The sequence below is a fragment of the Nicotiana sylvestris genome, chromosome 9, assembly GCF_000393655.2.
Source record: "Nicotiana sylvestris chromosome 9, ASM39365v2, whole genome shotgun sequence".
NCBI classification, from domain to species: domain Eukaryota; kingdom Viridiplantae; phylum Streptophyta; class Magnoliopsida; order Solanales; family Solanaceae; genus Nicotiana; species Nicotiana sylvestris.
Genome location: NC_091065.1, coordinates 17,603,569 through 17,623,133, shown reverse-complemented (window position 1 = coordinate 17,623,133; position 19,565 = coordinate 17,603,569). Strand labels below are relative to the sequence as shown.

Genomic DNA, 19,565 nt, shown 5'->3' with positions numbered 1-19,565 from the left:
AGAGAATATGGAGGGTATTTTTATAAACAACTATTTTTCTTAATAATTATGCAATGCATTATAATTTTAATGCACAACACCAAATAATAGATAAAAAATAACATCTGCATTACTAACCCATACATTACTAACCCATACATTACTAATATACCTTATTCCGCATTATTTTTATACACCCAACCAAACGACCCCTAGTTGGAATACGATTTATACCGGTATAAGTTATATTGGGATAAGTTATGCTGTGATTAGTTATGCTGGGATTGTTGTTTATTCATTGTTTGGTATGTTGTATTAAGAATGACAATTACATAATTTCTAAGAAGAAGGTATAAGTTATACCGGTGCTAATTACCCCACCTTCTATAAGGTATAAGTTATTCCGGTGTTAAAATTAACACCGTGATAATTTATACCTAATTTGCTAATCAAACAGAATATTAAGGTGGTATTAAATTTTCATACCACCCTTATACCTTCTTATACCTCATACCCAACGAACCCTTAATGTATTAAAATTTGTTTCTTGACTCTATCAAATAAGTGGTGGTTGCTCGGTCGCAACCGTAAATTTAGAAGTCACTTAGCTTGAAATTGTGGATCTGCTTATAGACTCATTTTCAAATAGTAACATGCTGCAATATATGTCTTATTACAATTAATTGAGCATGCATCTTTGAGATCTAGAACGGTGAATAAGTATATACAAATTAAATAAAAATCTAATTAGGCTCAATATTGACTAGTACAATAGAGAAAGACCAGGAGATAAACAACAAAATTCAACTCAAGAAAGTCCTTTTGGCAAGTTAAAATTAAACAACAGTTTGTGATCCTTAACGAACCTGCATTTGTCTCTTTCACGTGGTTCATTATTGACTTGTAATAAGAACGACAAAACGTGAGAGAAACAAAGAAATAATTGACTACTATAAAAATGGAGTTATTCTATCACGTCAATAAGTTATTAAATTTTTTTAATATATATATATATATATATATATATATATATATATATATATATATATGTATAAATAATAAGAAAAATAAAAATATTAGGTAGAAATATAAAAAAAAGACATTGCTTATCATTATAGTGATTTTTTTTTTTTTTAAATATCACTACTACTAACAACAACATACACAATATAATCACATATAGTGGGGTCTGAGAGGGTAGTGTGTACACACACCTTACCCCTGTTTTTGTGGAGGTAAAGAGACTATTTTCAATAGACCCTCGACTCAGTCAAGCATAGATGCCACAATAATAACAAGAAATAAGACGGGACAACATCGAAAAATCATGTAAAAGCAGCATACACAACAAGATAATAAGATGATCGAAAAAAAACGACATGTATTCAAATAAACCTACTACCAATCAAATGCGAGCGTACGTACTAACACTACTGGTATAAATAATCTAGACTACCTACCTACTATCCTAATCTTCAACATCCACACCTTCCTGTCATAAATCATGTTTTTGATCAGCTATAATTGCGCTATATGCCTAATTACCTCAGCCCAACTCTTCTTAACTCTACCTCTCCTAAGGCCATTCAATGTAAACGTGTCACGCTCTTTATTCACATGTGCAAACCATCTTTGCCGTTGTTAGCTTACTATTACAAAAATTCATGCTTGCGCGCCACTGCTCATCGGCATGCGCTCCTTTTGTTCTCTCATGTCAGTAAGTTTAGTCAGTCATCTGTCTACGCTCCTTTTATTCTCTCACATCTCTTCACTTAAGCTTATAACAACCATCTCTAATTAGCTATTTCAAGGCTAAAGAAATTTCATGTGTAAGGTGCTCTCCATTAAGGTGTGTAGCTCTTTGTTCGTTAGTAATTTGTTTCCTTTTGCTCTGATTATCTAACATGCTTCTACTTTCTTTTTCTTCTTTTTTTTCGGTTACCTTATTTTATTTTAAATGTCTAAAATTCTCAAAACTTACATGGGTTAAATTTTTACCCAACGCAATTTCCCAATTCACCACCGCCGGCACTCCATTATATCCCTTCTTTACCAACTTGCCTTCTTTACCGGCCAGCTTTCCGATGGGTTCTTTACCAATGATTTTTTTTTTTTGGGTTATTTGTTCATCCTGTTTGGTTCTCAAGTTGTGATTTGTAGGTCTTGTATGAGTTTTTTAAAAGTGGTTTTGAAAAGCAAATGAAAAGGAAGACAAGAGGGAGAAATGAGTTGTCCGAGTAATATTATCCGGCCAAGTTCCCGATGAGGTTTTTGCCGGAGGGCTAATACTTGTTGTTTTTGTCTAGACTTTAATCACAAAGGGGTCGTTGGCTGCAGCAGTGAAAAATTAAATGAGAACTTCCATATAAACATTCTGCACATTTTTACGAAATGTGGTTATTTATCATTATCTTTGGATTAAGGATAAGTGAAGGGCTAATGGTGTTTGGGTCGGCTAAATAGGTTACGAATTAATGGTTGGGTTTGGCAAAATGAATTGGGTAACAAATATGTTTATAGCCCTCCACGTGGTCATTTAATTGGTGGATCCGAGTGTTTTAATGGTAGTGGGGTATTCCTGCTAAAAAATGACAGTAATGGTATATAGATTCAAATAGTATACCGGAGGGTAGATATAAGCAATATTTGCAAGTAGAGGGACACATATAGCCCTTTGCCGTTCTAAATATAGACCAAAAAGAAAGTGTGTCATGGAAATTGTGACAGAGGGGGTGATAAACAGAGCTATTTTGGACACTGCTGTTAGATGCTGTTTTTTGTTTAGCTATCTCCTTCTCTTTGTTGGTGTTGAAACGTATTTGCAAATAATTCCTTGATATATAGTGTCGTCTTTAGAATGCAAATAGACGGACAATTATTGATGTATAACAATAACTAATATACGTATTCAATATGAAATCTTAGTGGGAAAGTCTGCTTTGGAACGTAAGTGTTATGGAGAATACTTTGAAAAATAGGTCAAAACCAAATTGGCATAATTTAATTATATTTTTAAGAATGAACATTGTGCATAGTTGCAGTCCTAAAATTGAAGTTTTCCTTTCAGTTACACTGTTGTCCTCGTCCTTCAAAATCTTGAAATGGATCTGAGCACAACATACTGGTACACCTGGCCAAATGATTTGGTGGGTGAGTTTTGCGTTGGCGTCCATGATGAATGCCACTACCGGATACTTAAAATGGAAGCAAGATTCTTGAAATGCATCTTGCGTGTATTGACCGAGTATTCACTCCCCAAGTCTTTAAAGAATCACTTCTTCTTCATAAATAATCAAGTAAGTGATATGTCTACGATTTGCAGTAATTATAAGAATAATAGGCTTTCTGATGGTCGTATTGGTATAGCGAGTAACTTAGTACGAAAAGCTATTCAGCCAAAGATCAGGGAAATTCTTGTCCGGTTATGGAAATCAAATAAGCCGTGGGGGACGTATTGTGTTGATATGTTCAGTATTGTCTCATTTACTTTGGAGGATTTGGTCGATTGCATGGCTGATCGTCTTGCTCCTGATCTACTTGAGAAAATGAAGTCTCTTTCTTCCAAGCTAACATTCGAGAGAAGGTTGCGCTGGTCCATCAGAGATGGGTTTGCTAATCGCGAAAACAACATAGATATCTGGCTGCAGTTTACCAGCGACATATCTTATTCAGTGGCATGCCTGAATTGTTTGTATTGGCTTGATGACATCCCCGAAGAAATTGCCCGAGGACTTAGGCAATGTCTTTCTGCATTGATTAGAAGGTGTGAGGAATTAATCCAGATTGATGCCAGAGAGGTTCTTACTCGTCTGCATAAAGCTTCAGAGCTGTTGTTGACTTTTGATACTTCAATAAACGATCTTCCATTATATTTTGTGGACTTTGTCCTAGACAGTGTGGTTCAGTTACACAATTCTAAGGAAAATTCAAAGTTTCCAACCAAGGGTCTGTCTGAAACTCTGCATTATCTGGGGACTTCAATAGCTGATCGGTTAACACAGAGCACTGAGAATCTTAAATTGAAAGGACAGGAAGTAATACGAAGGATATATGTTTTACGAGCTGAAGTTATGGAAAAGGAAGCAGAGGCAACCAATCACTCTTTTGCTATCAATCCAAAGGTATTTTATGGATTTCTTACTATTTGCCATAGTTTATTTATTTTCGGTAATAAATGTGAAATTTTACCACACTAACAACCAAATTGATACACCCAAAAGAGCACCTAGAACTTTAACCCCCTTCTAGAAATGTTGTTAATAGTCAGCTAGGCCTCAAAGAAAGAACAACTAATTACATAATTTGTGGAATAACACTTGATATCTACTAGCTCTTTTTGTACCCTGTAACATCTCTAATCTACACTTAATCTCCTGCTGTATTTGTTCTACGACAAGATTGCTATTTACAGTTATATTCCTAAGCTGCTTCCAATTCCTTGCTATTTGCCATAATTGTTTGCTTTCACTTTTTTATTTTATTTATGCGCATTGGACCTTAATAGTTTTTGATGCATTGATATCTTAAATGTCATATTGTCGTGAATTACTTTATCTTAATAGTTCTTCCAACATTTCTACTTCTGGTAAATTTAGAGAAACAAGACTTTTAAAACAGTTCTTAATTAGAAAGAAAAATTTATTATTTAGGAATTTTAAGGTCACAATTACCTGAAGGACCGTAAAGAAGGTCCTACTTCATATTAAGCTTATACATTAATTCAAAACATTAAAATATGTTGGAGGAATTCAAATTAGCTAGACTAAACCAAGATAACAATCAAAGATGCTCCTAGGAGGACCCTTCACCCTTGATAACATATATATACGATTGCATTCAGTAAAGTAATCAATCTTGTGAACACAAAGTCACTGATAGTCAAACATCATTGCTTATACAATGCTAGAAAAGCATCCAAATAAAGTGTAAAGTTCCAAAGCAATAGCCAAACATAAACCTTGGAGTTCATCTTGAAAACAGAAGGTTTATGCTGACATGCTAGATTGGGTTCTATATATAGTATATGTATCTAACTTATACTTCATTTTAGTTTCTCAGTTTCCAAGTTATCAAAGTCTTGAAATAAGTAAACTCAAAACATGGTTGCCATTACTTTATTCTTAAAAGTAATGAATATAAAAAGAATAAACTACGGTGACATGATAAGTTAGGGGCCATCCTTTTGTGAGTTTAATCAATTAATAGAAGTTCCTTCCTTTTTATGGAGTCATAGAAGGCGAAAAGCTCTAAAAAAAAATACTGCAGGTCTATTAGGGCTTTAAGCGCAAAGGGAATTTAAAGTTTGTGCTTTAGTAAAAAAAGGTGCAAGTACGGCTAAAAAATAAAACATATATGTAAGTCAAGAACAAAGTAATAAATTCATTTATAATATTTTCCTTTACATATAATACATTTATTTTCTGATTATATTTGTCGTTTAGTGACCACTTGATTCCCGATAAAACTCATGGGCAATGAGGTGCATGTCTTAGCGCCTTGCCTTTCACTGAAGTGCAGCTTAAGCGAGGTGAAGTGCCCTCCATGAGCTTTTCTGAGCTTCAGGGCTTTAGCGTGCTTTAAATGAGCCTTTGACAACTAGCTTTGGAGCTAAGAGAACAATTAGGAACGGCTACTGAAGAGCAACGTAACGTGATAATCCACCACCTTATCTGTCTCAGCCTTCAGCTCCTATTATTCTACCTCCTTATCCTATTGTAACATTCCTTAAATACTCTTCTTCTTATCTTATAAGGGAAAAAAGAATAATAAATATGTTTTAGCTGGATTTTAACATTGAATTTCTAGGTGTATTCTTGTACACACGATAATCGAGTTGTAATTTTGGGGTAAAGTAGAGTTTAGTAGTAAATTTTTGCCAAAAAAAAAAGTAACTGTAATTTTATGAATTTGTTCATTCCCATTGAAGATAATGGGGTAGGATCTCTTTTGTTAGAAGAACAATTCGTGCAAATATTAAGCTGGAATTTCGATGATAATACAACAACAACAACAACTACCCAGTAAAATCCCATAAAGTGGGGTCTGGGGGGTAATGTGTACGCAGACCTTACCCCTACCCCGATAGGGCAGAGAGGCTGTTTCCGATAGACCCTCGGCTCAGAGAAGAAAAAAGAAAGAGAGAGAAAAAATAATTCATTAGTAACTCCAGTAGAAACCGTAATAGTAACAGAAGCATAACAACCAAAAGATAAATGACATGCAATAACAGTAACCAGTAACTAAGGCCCGGGGCTAAGATAAACAACAAGGATAGTGTGGATTCAACATAAACTGCAAGCCATCTAAGATCAACCCTAATCCTACCCCGCCTCACCCCCGGTATGAAGTAAGGAAAGCTCTACTACCCCCTAACCTATAACCCTAATCGATGATAATGGATTTTTATTTTCTGTTTCATTTCTTTCTAGGGGAGAAGAAATAATTTATAGGTTTCGGCTTAATTCTTACAATGAATTGTTGAGGTTTTTCTTATGTACATGATAATTGGGATTGTATTTCGAAGAAGCATTGAGTGTCATCAGAAAAATTGTTTATTTAGTGTGGGCCCATTCTTACATGACATGGAAAATAAAGGGATTTATATTAAATGCAATGCTACATCACATATTCGGCAGCTTCTCCGGCTGCTTTTATTTTTAAAGAGATTGGTGCTAATTTGAGTTGTCTCAAAATAAAGACAAGTGACTTTATGTTTTAGTTTCACTAACTAACTAATTTCAGTGACCATTTAAGAAATAGACTTCTTTATATGAGATGCTTAAGGTGGAAGGCCTAATTACGAATTTAAGAACTTATGGCTAAAGTGCTAAACTAATTTCATAGTTTTGCACATAGGAATATGAATACTGAATAGATATAGCAATAAAATGAATGCCATGAATATCTTACAACTCGATTCAATAATTTGGGTAGACTCTAGCAAACTGGAAAAGTTGAGCTACCAACTTTCATAGCTGATGTGATTTGCAGAAGTACCTTCTTAATGAAAGCAACACATGCAATTGCTTTAGCAAATACAATGAAGTATTAATTTAACCTTCCTTTGGTTTCTGGCAGAGCATCCAAGACTTATGCACTCATTACTCAAGGAGAGAGCAAAAGTTGATGATAGACCCCTTCACGTGTATGAAATGGTTGGAGAAGCATGGAGAGATAAAAATCAGACATGTGGCCTTGGAGCTCGATATAAGACTTCAATATCTACAATTCATTCTGAAGAGACAGCCAAGTGGGCAGGAGGAGTTCAATCTTGTCCACCAAACCATGAAAACCATAGGAACCAACATTCATGAGGCATGTATTAATGCAAAATACGGAAGAGTAGACTTTGCTCTGTCGATCTTGGAATCACAACTGACTTCTATGCTCAAAGATTTTGATCTTCGACAAGAAGTAGAACGTGCTCATTCCCTCCTGAGTTCTTCCGCAAATGACTCTGATCTTCAGTGTGAAGAAAACAGTCCTCCCCTCTACTTCAAGAAGGCATTGTTGGCACAGGGTGCACCCATGCCTACTCAACTTGCAATAGAATTTATCAGCACTCTTCTTCTGAATCTGAAGTGTTTAGTGAGCTACAGACTCAAACCTAAGGCTACTGTGAAAAGAGAAATGGAAATATTTGAAGTAAAGCTGAGCTTTCTCAGGGGATTCCTCAAGTTGACGTCCATATTTTTCATCAAATCCGAGAGACTGGAGAATCTCGTGGCTCGTATTATAGCTCTAGTTGGTGAAGCAGCATGCATTTCTTATTGGTGTTATCCTGAAAAGTTAAGTAGAAAGATGGAACATGAAATGAGTCACACAATTTCGGATCTTTTGAGTAGGATGAAATCTTTTGAGGCAGAGATGAGAGACAACTATCTCATAGCCCTAGAGGCTTCACATTCTTCACAATCAGAATATCGTACTCCCTACAGCAGCAAGCTTGTTGTAGCCGTTATTGATTCTCTTGTCGACAATTTCATGGAGCTTGCTGATAAAGGGAGTACGTCCTTGATTTCTAAAGCTCTCCGAATTGAAACCATCCATCAAGACCAGAGTTTCTTGATAACTTTGTTGAAGGATTTGCGGAGACAGTGTAGTGAGAATATAAAGTTTGATGATCTCTTGACATATGTCAAGGCTCAATCTGACAAGATGAATCAAGCAGCTCCTTCAGTTCCTCTTGATTTGTTGAAGGAAGAAGAGGTGTCAACGCAAGTAACTTCTTCACTTCTTCAACTGACAGTAATCATCAAACTCATCAAGGCAGAATTCTTTCTGATGGATCTACAGCAATCCATTCCCAACTCAACGGTTTCTTGGAAAGGTGAAATCCCAATCCTTTCTGAGGAGCTGAAAGCCTTGACAACAATTGCAATAGATGTTCTTTGGCAATGTGATTGTCACTCAAGGAACGTTGAAGCTCTATCTGACAGTTTTGAACATGTCATCAACGTCTGTGACATAACAAATGTGACTGAACACATGGATGAAATGTTGTTTCATGGCCCATTTGAATTATCAGTGAAGGTAAAGCTCATCAAGTCAGAGATCAGTTTAAGGAAACTCTTGAAGAATCAGATCAATATAGTAGATCCTGTGAAGGATAATTTTGATAACCTTCTGATGGATCTTGAATTTCTGGGAACGCTTCTCTTGGATCTGCCAGAGCAATATGCAAAACAAGAAAGAAGAAACCATCTCTTAAGTTGTGTTGATGTGGTGGCTGCCGAAATAGATACCATCATTGAGTCTCATTGCTCAAAAAAAGATGTTGAAGGGATGGCAGGAAGAATGGAACTTCAACTCTCTGATGTGCTACAGAAAATAAAGTTGATCAAGGCAGAGGACAGAGAAATTTGTCCTAAAATTCCAAAACTGTCAAGAACTAATTTCCCCATGACTGACGGACTAGGTTTTCTTGATTTACTCGTCGAAAATCTAGCAGAGATCTTAAACTTTAAGGGTGACCGGATTATTCTCTTAAAGCGTCAAGTCGAGACGATTCAAAGGGAGCTTAAATTTCTAAGAGAATTTCTTGAGAAAATTGCCCAGCAGCGTAATGAGCATGTTGAGTTGAGAAGTGTATGGGAAAAAGTGGTAGGTGTAGCGTATGAAGTGGAATATGCCATTGACTCATATGTTGCTAATGGAGGTGGTACGATTTGGCACCATACATTTTCTGATATTGTAGAAGATATAAAGCTTATCAAAGGAAGAGTCATAAAGATCTCAACCAGTGACTTGTATGATTCCAGAACACATTCTCTTGGCGAGATTTCCCATATCTCCACTCATATTGAGAAGCCAACTATAAATGAAGCAGTAGTGGGCTTTGAAGATGTCTTGGCAACATTAAAGCAGAGAGTAATTGGAGGATCTCCTGACTTAGATGTTATAACCATTTTTGGAATGCCTGGACTTGGAAAGACCACTTTGGCCAAGAAAGTATATGATGATTGCAAAGCTGTCAATCGCTTTGATGTTTGTGTGTGGTGCTGCATTTCTGAAAGATATGAAAAGAAATCATTGTTGATTGACATTTTACAACAAATCAATATTGCACTTCCAGAAAATGTTGAAGAAAAGAGTGAGGGAGATTTGGCTGACCTGTTGCGGCGAAGTATCATGGGAAGGAGGTACCTCATTTTCATGGATGATATTTGGACCATTGAAGCATGGGATGATGTCAAGACTCCTTTTAGAGATGATAAGCAAGGAAGTAGAATTATTCTAACGACTCGTCATGCTGAAGTAGCTTCATATGCCAAGTGTACCACAGATCCTTTGCGCCTCCGTTTTTTTCATAATGAAGAAAGTTGGATGTTGTTAGTACAGAAGCTATTTCAAGGCCAACAATGCCCTCCAGAACTTGTGGATGTTGGTAAAAGAATTGCAGAGAAGTGTCAAGGATTACCCCTTTCAGTTGTTTTGGTGGCTGGTCTTCTTGGAAAGATGGAGACTAAAGAAGATGGATGGCTACAAGTTGCAGAAAGTCTAAGCACTACTACAGTTGGTGACTCGAGCAGTAGAGGCATAATAGAGTTAAGTTACAAGCATTTACCTGAATATCTTAAACCTTGTTTTCTTTACTTTGGAGGATTCATGGAAGATGAAGAAATTCCAGTCTCAAAGTTAACATGGAAGTGGATTGCCGAGGGCTTGGTTAGAAAACATAAACCAAAGAGCTTAGAAGATATGGCAGAAGAATACTTGGTCGATCTTATTAGCAGAAGCCTAGTAATGGATGCAAAAATGAGATATAATGGCAGGGTTAAATCGTGCCGAATTCATGATCTATTGCATGAATTTTGTCAGAATAAAGCAAAAGAAGAAAAGTTTTGGCAATATGTATACAGGTACTGTTCATAAATTCCTTTGTATCCTCAATTCCTTTAACTAATTGATATAATTGTTGGTCTTTTCTTCACTATTCTTTATTTTCATTACCAGTTATCAAGATAAGGATTCTCCCGATATTGATTTACAAGATCTAGAGAGACGTCGAATGTTAGTAAGTCCTGATGGCAGATTTGCCTCATTGAGGCTAGTTGGTTCCCCTGTTCGCTCTTTGTTGCTCATGACAGCTAATAATGTAGAGACGAATGTACTGTCTGTCTCCTTCATTAAATGCTTCCGACTCCTTAAGGTGTTGGATTTAGAGAGAATCAACCTGTTGGATTCCTTCCCAGATGAAATTGAACAGCTAATTCATTTGACATTTTTAGCTGTTCGAACTGGCATGACTTCCATTCCCGCCTGGATATACAAGTTGGAAAAGTTGGAAACACTTCTGATTAAAGGATTGAGAGGGGAAGTAGCATTACCAGACAGCCTTTGGGATATGGCAAGGTTGAGACATGTGCACATAAATGATCGTGCTGCTTTTGGTTTCGCAAAGGAGGTCATTGAGAATTCTTCCAAATTAGATGATTTGGAAACATTTTCGACCCCATCTCTTGCTTATGGAGATGACATGGAAAAAATGATGAGGAAGTTCTCCAATCTCAAAAAGTTGAAGTGTAGATTTTTGGAATCCGTCTATTATTCGATGAAGTTGAGAAAGGATTACATTCGTTTCCCCATATTGGACTTTCTAGTTCATCTGGAATCGCTGAAGGTGTTTTCTAATGGCAAAAAACTGTCACAACCCTGTGAATTTAAGTTCCCAGAGAATCTCAAGAAGTTGACACTTTCAAATTTTCGCCTACCCTGGAAAGAAATATCGATAATTGCAAGACTTCCTAACCTTGAGGTACTCAAGTTGCTACGTAAAGCCTTTGAGGGAGAAAAATGGGAAGTCAAAGATGATGAGTTCCCTGCACTCAAAGCGTTGAAACTGGACGATGTAGTTATCTCTCAATGGGATGTCTCTGATGATGCGTTTCCTAGTCTTGAGAAATTGGTTTTGCAAAGATGTAAGAAGCTTAAGGAGATCCCTTCTTGTTTCGGTTACAACTGTTCTATACAAAGCATTGAAGTTAGTTGGTGCAGCCTTTCCGTCACTGAATCGGCTAAGCAAATTCAGGATACACAAGTTGATGACATGGGAAATGGTGGATTCAAAATCTTTATCTAGCAAATTCAGGAGTCCCTTGGCCAAGATTCTGCACTAGTAAGTTTATTACATAAATTGTGTGGTCAAACTTTAACTGGTTAAACTAGTTTGATTTATGTCCTGCAGTTTGAGCCAAAGAAGTATTGTATGGTAGTTTTCTAATGATTGATTTTGGATGCAGTTCGTGACAGGTGAGGGCGCGATGCTGTGATTAAGAGGGAAATTCGTGGAAGTTCACACTGCTAGTTATTGTGGACTTTTATCATACAAACTTGAATTGTTTGCTGTGTTTGCTTGTGTAATATGTTTCAAGCCTAAGAATAAATCTTGTGAGACCTTTGTATTTGTCTATGTTTGTTGCTGCAACAATGTTTCAAACATAACACTAAATCATGTGAGACCTTTGTATTTGCTTGTGTAATACTATTGAAATCCTTTTCTCTTTCAAGATTCCCTCCGGTTATTATAGATGCTTTGAACTTACCAAATAAGACTACTTTTGGAATAGTAAACTTTAAAATGAGTTTTTTTCTAATAAAGAAAATAGAGATCATCTTAAACCTGTTATTGTCGATACTAGTTCCAAGGATAGAATAATGTGTGGAAAGATTTTGCTATACTTCAAGCATGCAAGTTTTACCTTTAGGAAAGTGAATATTCCATGTTTCTCAGTTCAAACCCGCTGCTACCAAAAAAAAAAAAAAATAGTGGTTTCTGTACCACATTATATAAACATGTATGTTTCCTTACATATAGATCACGATTTGTGGCTAGCTAGTTTGGCATGTAGTACAACTCTTCTAGTCTAGAAGTAAAGGGTCGGAAGTTGGTACTTGAGGGCAGAGGCGTATCCAGGATTTTAATATTATGGGTGCACTATTATCTTTAAGATAGATGTTTGGTTCCATTATATAGAATTTTATGATGGCGGCAAGTTGACAAGCAAACTATATTAATACTATATTCGCAAAAAATATCATTCACTTTACAATTTTCCACAATGAGTTTTTATTGAAAACAGTCAATAATAACATCATTACTTACAACAATTTTAAATATCTCACGCTCTATATAGCAAATAAAACATTCATTCAAAAAAGTTTTAAAAACGGCGTTTAATATTGAGCAGGGGTTTTCCTGCTTTGAAACCACTAAGAGCCTCAGAGCCGAGAGAGACAAGTCATGAGTACTTTGCTTTTAGGGATTTCAAAGTTTTTGTACTCAAAAGAACGATTAGGAGAAGAAAATAAAAAAGAAGTAGGAAAAAAGAATTTTTTTTAATAAAAAAGTAAACAAAAAATGTATTTGTTTGTTAATTGAAAAGAAAGAAAGGGCATAGGGATATGTTGTTAATTGAAAAGGGTGTGGGAAATTGGGAATTTATTTATTGTAATTAATTATAAAAGGAATTAATCAAAAAGAATTATATGGGGATCGAACCCATGACCTTGGGGACAAAAAGGAGATAAGAGGGGTACTTAGTCACCAATGCACCATAACAATCACTTGAGCATGGGTGACCACAAATATATTTAAGCATATAATTGAAAAAAAATAGTATTTTATACATAGCCTAGGGAGGGGAGCATGGGTGCATGTACCCCACCCTCCTCCACGTAAATCCGTCTCTGCTTGAGGGTGTGGTTTAGTGGTCAATGAAATTGGTGCAACTATTGATCAGTGTTCAAATTCTAGCTAAAAAAAAAGAAACAAGAAAAAAAAAACCTCAATCAGTGTAATAAGCCTCGATCAACTGAGTTATCTTGTGGTTGTACTCAAGAATATTTACTTGATTTCGATCTTCATTGATTCATTGTTAAAGAAATTCTTTGATATGATCATCATTAGGACCAGTGGACCCACCGCCTTACCTGAGTGCGACCACGAAATTTTATTACAGTCCGCACTATTTTACCTTTTTCAAAACTGCTTCAGTCACATGGGAGCGGCCGCAAACTCTATAGGATTTTTGACAGGCCAACTTCAGAGATTTGGCATTTTGCTCATTTCAACTACACGACCGCGCATAGAATTGTGCGGCCGCGAAGTGTTCAACGCGTTCTGCAAAATTTTGGGTGCGGTTTGCGAAAGTTCACCACTTAGACAGATTTTTCCTTGTCAAATTCCTGCATTGCACAACCAATTCATACATACACTTCACATCCAGTTAGTCCAAATAATGTCTAATCTAAGAAGAAAATCAAAAGAAAGAAAAATACAAGTGTTGCCTCCCAAGAAACGCCTGATTTAACGTCGCGGCACGACATATATTACCATCATTCACTTGAAATGGATCAATGTAACAACATGGCTATCATCAAATTTGCCAAGGTAGTGCTTCACTCGGTGCCCATTGAATCTAATGATCTCACCATTCTTTTTTTCAAATCTAGAGCAATAAAAGGAGTCACATGCACCACTTCAAAGGGACCGCTCCACTTTGACTTTAACTTTCCCAGAAATATCTATAACTGAGAGTTGAATAAGAGAAAAAAGTCACCTTCTTTGAATTCTTTATTCCGTTTATACTTATATGTAGTTACTTCATCTTGTCCTTATACAATGACGAACTGGAGTAAGCATGTAATTGAAACTCATCAAGTTCATTCAATTGCTCCACCCGAAGATTGGCAGCTACATCCCACTCTATGTTCAAACTTCTTCAACGCCCACATAGCCTTATACTTAATTCCACCGGGAGGTGACATTCTTTCCCATACACCAATCGATATAAAGACATACCAATTGGAGTCTTGTAAGCTGTTCTATAGGCTCATAAAGCATCGTCAAGTTTCATTGACCAATCAGACCAGTTTGCATTGATAGTCTTTGATAAAATACTCTTGATCTCCTTGTTAGAGACTTCAACTTATCCACTTGCCTGGGGTGATAGGGGGTTGACACCTTGTGAGTGACACCATATTTGGAGAGCAAAGTGTCAAAGGCTTTGTTTCAAAAATGAGAACCCCCATCACTAATGATGGCCCTTGGGGTGTCGAAACTTGTGAATATGTTTTTCTTCAAGAAAGCTGCCACACTCCGTGCTTCATTGTTATGCAAAGCCACATCTTCAACCCATTTGGAAACGTAATCCACAACAACAAGAATATAGGTGTTCCCACACGAACTCACAAATGGACCCATAAAATTAATTCCCGCAAAAATATCGATCTCAAGGATGGTGGTGAGAGGAATCTCATTTTTCTTGGATATCCCACCGGCTCTTTGGCAATCATCATACCGCTTACCAAGCTCGCTAGCATATTTGTACAAGGTAGGTCAATAGAATCCACAGGTTAGGACCTTTGTAGTAGTTCTCGCCCCACCATGGTGACCACCATAGGGCGAGGAATGGAAAGCTTCAAGAATACCTAATAGCTCTTCTTCTGGAACACCTTTCCAAATAACACCATCGCTGCAAATTTTAGAAATATATGGCTCATCCCAATAGTAATCCAAGCAGTCCCGTTTGAGCTTCTTTCTTTGGTTTGAAGAGAACTCATTCCAGACAATTCCGCTCACAAGATAGTTAGCCACATCGTTAAACCAAGACATCCCGGTCAAAGACATGGAAAGGAATTATTCATCCGGAAATGAATCATTGATCCTAAGGCCATCATGGGGCCTCCCCTCCTCTTCCAAACGGGACAAGTGGTCCGCCACTTGACTCTCACTCCCTTTTCATTCTATGATTTCAAGATCAAACTCTTGTAAAAGAAGTACCCACCTCATCCATCTAGCCTTTGAGTCCTTCTTACTCATCAAATAACGAAACGTCACGTGATCGGTGTGAATAATCACTTTGGTACCCATGAGGTACGGGCATAAATTTTCCATAGTAAAGACAATGGCTAAGAGTTCTTTCTCGGTCACCGTATAGTTGACCTGGGTGTCATTCATGGTCTTACTAGCATAGTAGACTGGATGGAATATCTTGTTGATTCTTTGCCCCAATACCACTCCTACCGCCATATCACTAGCATCACACATGAGCTCAAATGGTAAGCTCCAATTTTGTGCGTTAATGATGGGAGTGGTAGTCAACATATACTTGAGAAGCTCAAATGCCTTCATACAATCATCATTGAACACAAATTTGGCATCTTTTTTCAACAACTTGCACAAGGGGTTAACCACTTTTGAGAAATCCTTGATGAACTGACGGTAAAACCCCGCGTGGCCTAGAAAGTCCTCACTCCTTTTACGGAAGTAAGGGAGGGAGTTTTGATATCACTTCAATTTATGCTTTATCCACTTCAATACCATTCTTGGAGATCTTATGGCTGAGGACAATGTCCTCCACAACCATAAAGTGACACTTCTAATTAAGCACCAAGTTGGTTTCTTCACAACGTGTCAATACCTTATCAAGATTATCCAAACATTAATCAAAAGAATCCCCCACAATAGAGAAATTATCCATGATCACCTCGAGGAAGTCCTCCACCATATCTGTGAATATTGCCATCATACACTGCTAAAAAGTAACCGGTGCATTACATAGACCAAACGACATCCTTGAGAATGCAAATGTGCCATACGGACAAGTGAAAGTGGTCTTGTCTTGGTATTCAAGTGCAATAAGAATCTGGTTATAACCGAAATACCCATCCAAAAATCAATAATAAGCACGTCTGACTAGCCTATCCAACATTTGATCATGAAATGGAAGCGAAAAATGGTCTTCCTGAGTCACTTTGTTAAGCTTCCTGTAATATAGGCATTCCCTCCAACCAGTAACAGTTCTTGTGGGGATCAACTCATTGTTATCATTTGTAATCACAGTCATGCCGCCTTCTTTAGGACACATCGCACCGGCAAAGTCCATGAACTATCAGAAATGGGGTAGACAACCCCAACATCCAACCATTTGATGATCTATTTATTGACTACCTCTTGCATGGCCTCATTCAACCGTCTTTGATGTTCCACTGAGGGCTTAACATCATCTTCCAATATGATTTTGTGCATGCAAAAGGTGGGGCTTATACCCCAAATATTCGCCAATATCCAACCTATTGCCTTCTTTCTCCTTTGGAGCACTGCAAGGGTGGCATCTACCTGCATGTTAGTTAAGCACAAGGAAAGAATAACATGTAACATGGAAAAAGAGCTTAGGAACTCATACCTGAGGTGTGAAGGCAAGGGCTTCAACTCCAATGTGGGAGGATCCTCGATTGAGGGCTTTGTTGGTGTTGTCTTCCGGTTCTCAAGATCCAGGGAAAGTTTCCGGGGCTCATATGTATATGAACCCATTTCTTGCAAAGCATTGACATATTCCACCAAACCTTCCTTCTCATCCACATTATGATACAATAACATAGCTTCCAATGGGTCTTCCACATTAATCACATCAAATGTTTCTTCAATAATCACCTTGGTCACAAGATCCACAAACGAACACACTTCGTTGTTATTAGGCTGCCTCATTGACTTGCAAACATGGAACACAACTTTTTCATCGCCCACCCGGAATGTGAGCTCCCTAGCTTCCACATCAACTAAATCCTTTCATGTAGCTAGGAAAGGTCTTCCTAATATGGTCGACACCTCGTATTCAACCTCACAGTCAAGTATCACAAAATCTATGGGAAGTATGAACTTGTCGACCCGAACTAGCACATCATCAATTATCCCCAATGGTCTCTTCATTGTCCTGTCCGCCATTTGAAACCTAATGGAAGTAGGTCTTGGTTTTCCAATCTCCAACATCTTGAACATAGAATATGGCATCAAGTTAATGCTTGCTCCCAAGTCACACAAAGCTTTGGCGAAATCGGCACTACCAATAGTGCATGGGATTATAAAGGCACCGGAATCTTCTAACTTTGGATCCATGAAGTGCAAAATGGCACTCACTTGATGAGTCATTTTGATCATTTCACAGTTTATTGATCTCTTCTTTGTCACCAAGTCTTTCACGAACTTGGCATATCTCGACATTTGTTCTAGAGCTTCAACCAAAGGCACATTTATGGACAAACTTTTCATCATATCAATGAATTTATTGAATTGGTTCTCATTTTTTTTCTTTGCAAGCCTTTGAGGATATGGTGGAGGAGTCCTTCGCAAAGGAGCCTTGTCTTTGGGCACTATCGTTTCTGGTATGCCTATCACTTGTTCCCTAGACGGGTTCACATTATTTTGTCTCCTCCATGTTGTCATCAATGTCTATCCTGACTTCATCATTCACATTATCATCATTTACTTGCATATCATTACTTGGTTTATCATCATCTTGCACCAACACATCATCACTCACAATCTTTCTTGTATTAGAGGTACTAGTAACTCTGCCTCTACCACTTCTTATAGTCATCGCCATAGCATGGCCCGTATTGCTCTTACCCTTCGGGTTTATTACCGTATCACTTGGTAGTGCCCCCTTAGGGCAAGTATTCAAAGCTTGAGAAATTTGGCCAAGTTAGACTCTTACGTTGTGGATATAAGTGTTGTGGGAAGCTAATTGGGCATCAGAGTCGGCATTTTTCTTCATCATTTGCTCGAACATGGTTTCAATCCGTCCCATCTCATTTTTGGAAGAGCTAGGACATTGTTATGGATATGGAGGTGGGTTGTTTGGTTGTTGATACATCGGGGGTCTTTGAAATCCCGACCCCTGATTCCCTTGATTATTGTTGTTCCAACCCCTTTGATTGTTATTTCTTCCCCAATTACTATTATTGTTGCCCCCCCCCCCCAATTTCCTGGCTTTCCTTGGTTACCCAAATTTTGATTGTTGTTGTTCCCCCAATTGCTTTAGTTGTTGTTATTGCCACTATTCCAATTTCCTTGTTGACTTTGATTTTCCCAATTTCCTTATGATCTCCACTATTGTTGATTTGGAGCATTGCTCAGTTGACCTTGATAGTTGTTCACATATTGAACCTCTTCACTTTGATCATCATATGAATCATCTTGATTGTACCCACTACTACTTTTCTCAAATTGGTTCAGATTGTTTTGAATTTGTTGACCCCGTTGCCTTCTATTGTTGATCATCATATTCACTCCTTCCATGGCATTCACTTGTTTTGGTCCTTGAACTTGCTGCAACTAAGTTTTGGCCAATTGGTTCATAGTTGTAGTTAACTTGGCTATAGCTTGACCGTGGTCATGAAGCTCCTTGTGTAGGTGAACAACATTAGGATTACCTTGTGGCACATTAGCTCAACTTTGTCACGCCGAAGAGGTATCCACCATCTCATAAATTATTTCACATGCTTCGGCATATGGCGTGTTCATGATGTTGTCCCTAGCGAGGTAGTTAACTACACATTGGTTTGTAGTGTTGATCCCCATCTAGAAGGTCTGTTGGATCATGGCCTCAGTCATATCGTTGTTTGGGCACTCCTTTACCATTGTCCGGTACCTCTCCCAAATCTTATTTAAAAGCAAGGATCTCATCTCTTAGCGTTGCCATATGTCACGGAGAAAAGAACTTTGTAATGAACTTCTCGGACAACTCATCCCAAGTGGTGATGGAATGGTCGGGTAACCTTTCAAGCCAATCCAAAGCCTTCCCCCTTATAGAAAATGAGAAAAGCCTTAACCTTAATGTGTCCTCAGAGACATTACTTTGCTTGCTCCCCCAACACGTGTCAAAAAAACCTTTGAGATGCTTGTAGGCGTTTTGGTGTGGAGCTCCGGTGAAGAAACCCCTCTGTTCTAATAGTGTAAGCATGCCATTGGTTATTTGAAAGTTTCTCGCCCTAATCTGGGGCGAGACTATTGCACTTGCATAGCCTTCGTTGGGCAACACCCGATGTGCTACCCTTGGTGGATGTGGGGGAGGGTTTGGAATATTATCATGAGGTGTTCGACCTCTCCTTTGTACTAGAGGTTCAGGTTGGATCTCATCTACGTGATCATCATCTACCTCCTTCCCCAATGGAAAATTTTCGAGGGCTTCGTTGTTAAGAGCCATTTGGTACCTGAAAATAATTCACACACAAATTAGAAAAACGGAAGGAAAGAAAAACAAAACACACAAATACTCAGATATATAGCTAAAACCGTACTCCCC

General features: G+C 37.7%; 3 protein-coding genes across 5 annotated transcripts; 1 reads left to right on the top strand and 2 right to left on the bottom strand.

The window, feature by feature from the left end:
* Positions 1-1,535: 1,535 nt before the first annotated feature.
* Positions 1,536-11,987, top strand: LOC104236590 (putative late blight resistance protein homolog R1A-4). Of its 3 annotated transcripts, none has more exons than XM_070155827.1 (5): positions 1,536-1,692; positions 3,047-4,100; positions 7,057-10,340; positions 10,435-11,596; positions 11,721-11,987. In XM_070155827.1, exons 1-4 carry the CDS (start codon positions 1,670-1,672, stop codon positions 11,558-11,560), a joined length of 5,487 nt encoding a protein of 1,828 aa, XP_070011928.1. In that variant the 5' UTR covers positions 1,536-1,669; the 3' UTR covers positions 11,561-11,596; positions 11,721-11,987. The 3 variants fall into 3 exon arrangements, with proteins under 3 accessions (XP_070011928.1, XP_070011927.1, XP_070011929.1); XM_070155826.1 differs by having other exon boundaries at positions 1,536-1,696; XM_070155828.1 differs by having other exon boundaries at positions 1,588-1,828.
* Positions 11,988-14,491: 2,504 nt separating this feature from the next.
* LOC138877280 (uncharacterized) lies at positions 14,492-16,969 on the bottom strand. The gene is made up of 4 exons (XM_070156876.1): positions 16,433-16,969; positions 16,192-16,370; positions 15,267-15,737; positions 14,492-14,795 (listed from the first exon to the last, which is right to left on the bottom strand). The coding sequence occupies exons 1-4, from the start codon at positions 16,967-16,969 to the stop codon at positions 14,492-14,494; spliced, it is 1,491 nt and encodes a 496-aa protein (XP_070012977.1).
* An 81-nt stretch (positions 16,970-17,050) lies between these two features.
* LOC138877279 (uncharacterized) lies at positions 17,051-17,704 on the bottom strand. The gene has a single exon (XM_070156875.1). It carries the CDS (start codon positions 17,702-17,704, stop codon positions 17,051-17,053), a length of 654 nt encoding a protein of 217 aa, XP_070012976.1.
* Positions 17,705-19,565: the final 1,861 nt, after the last annotated feature.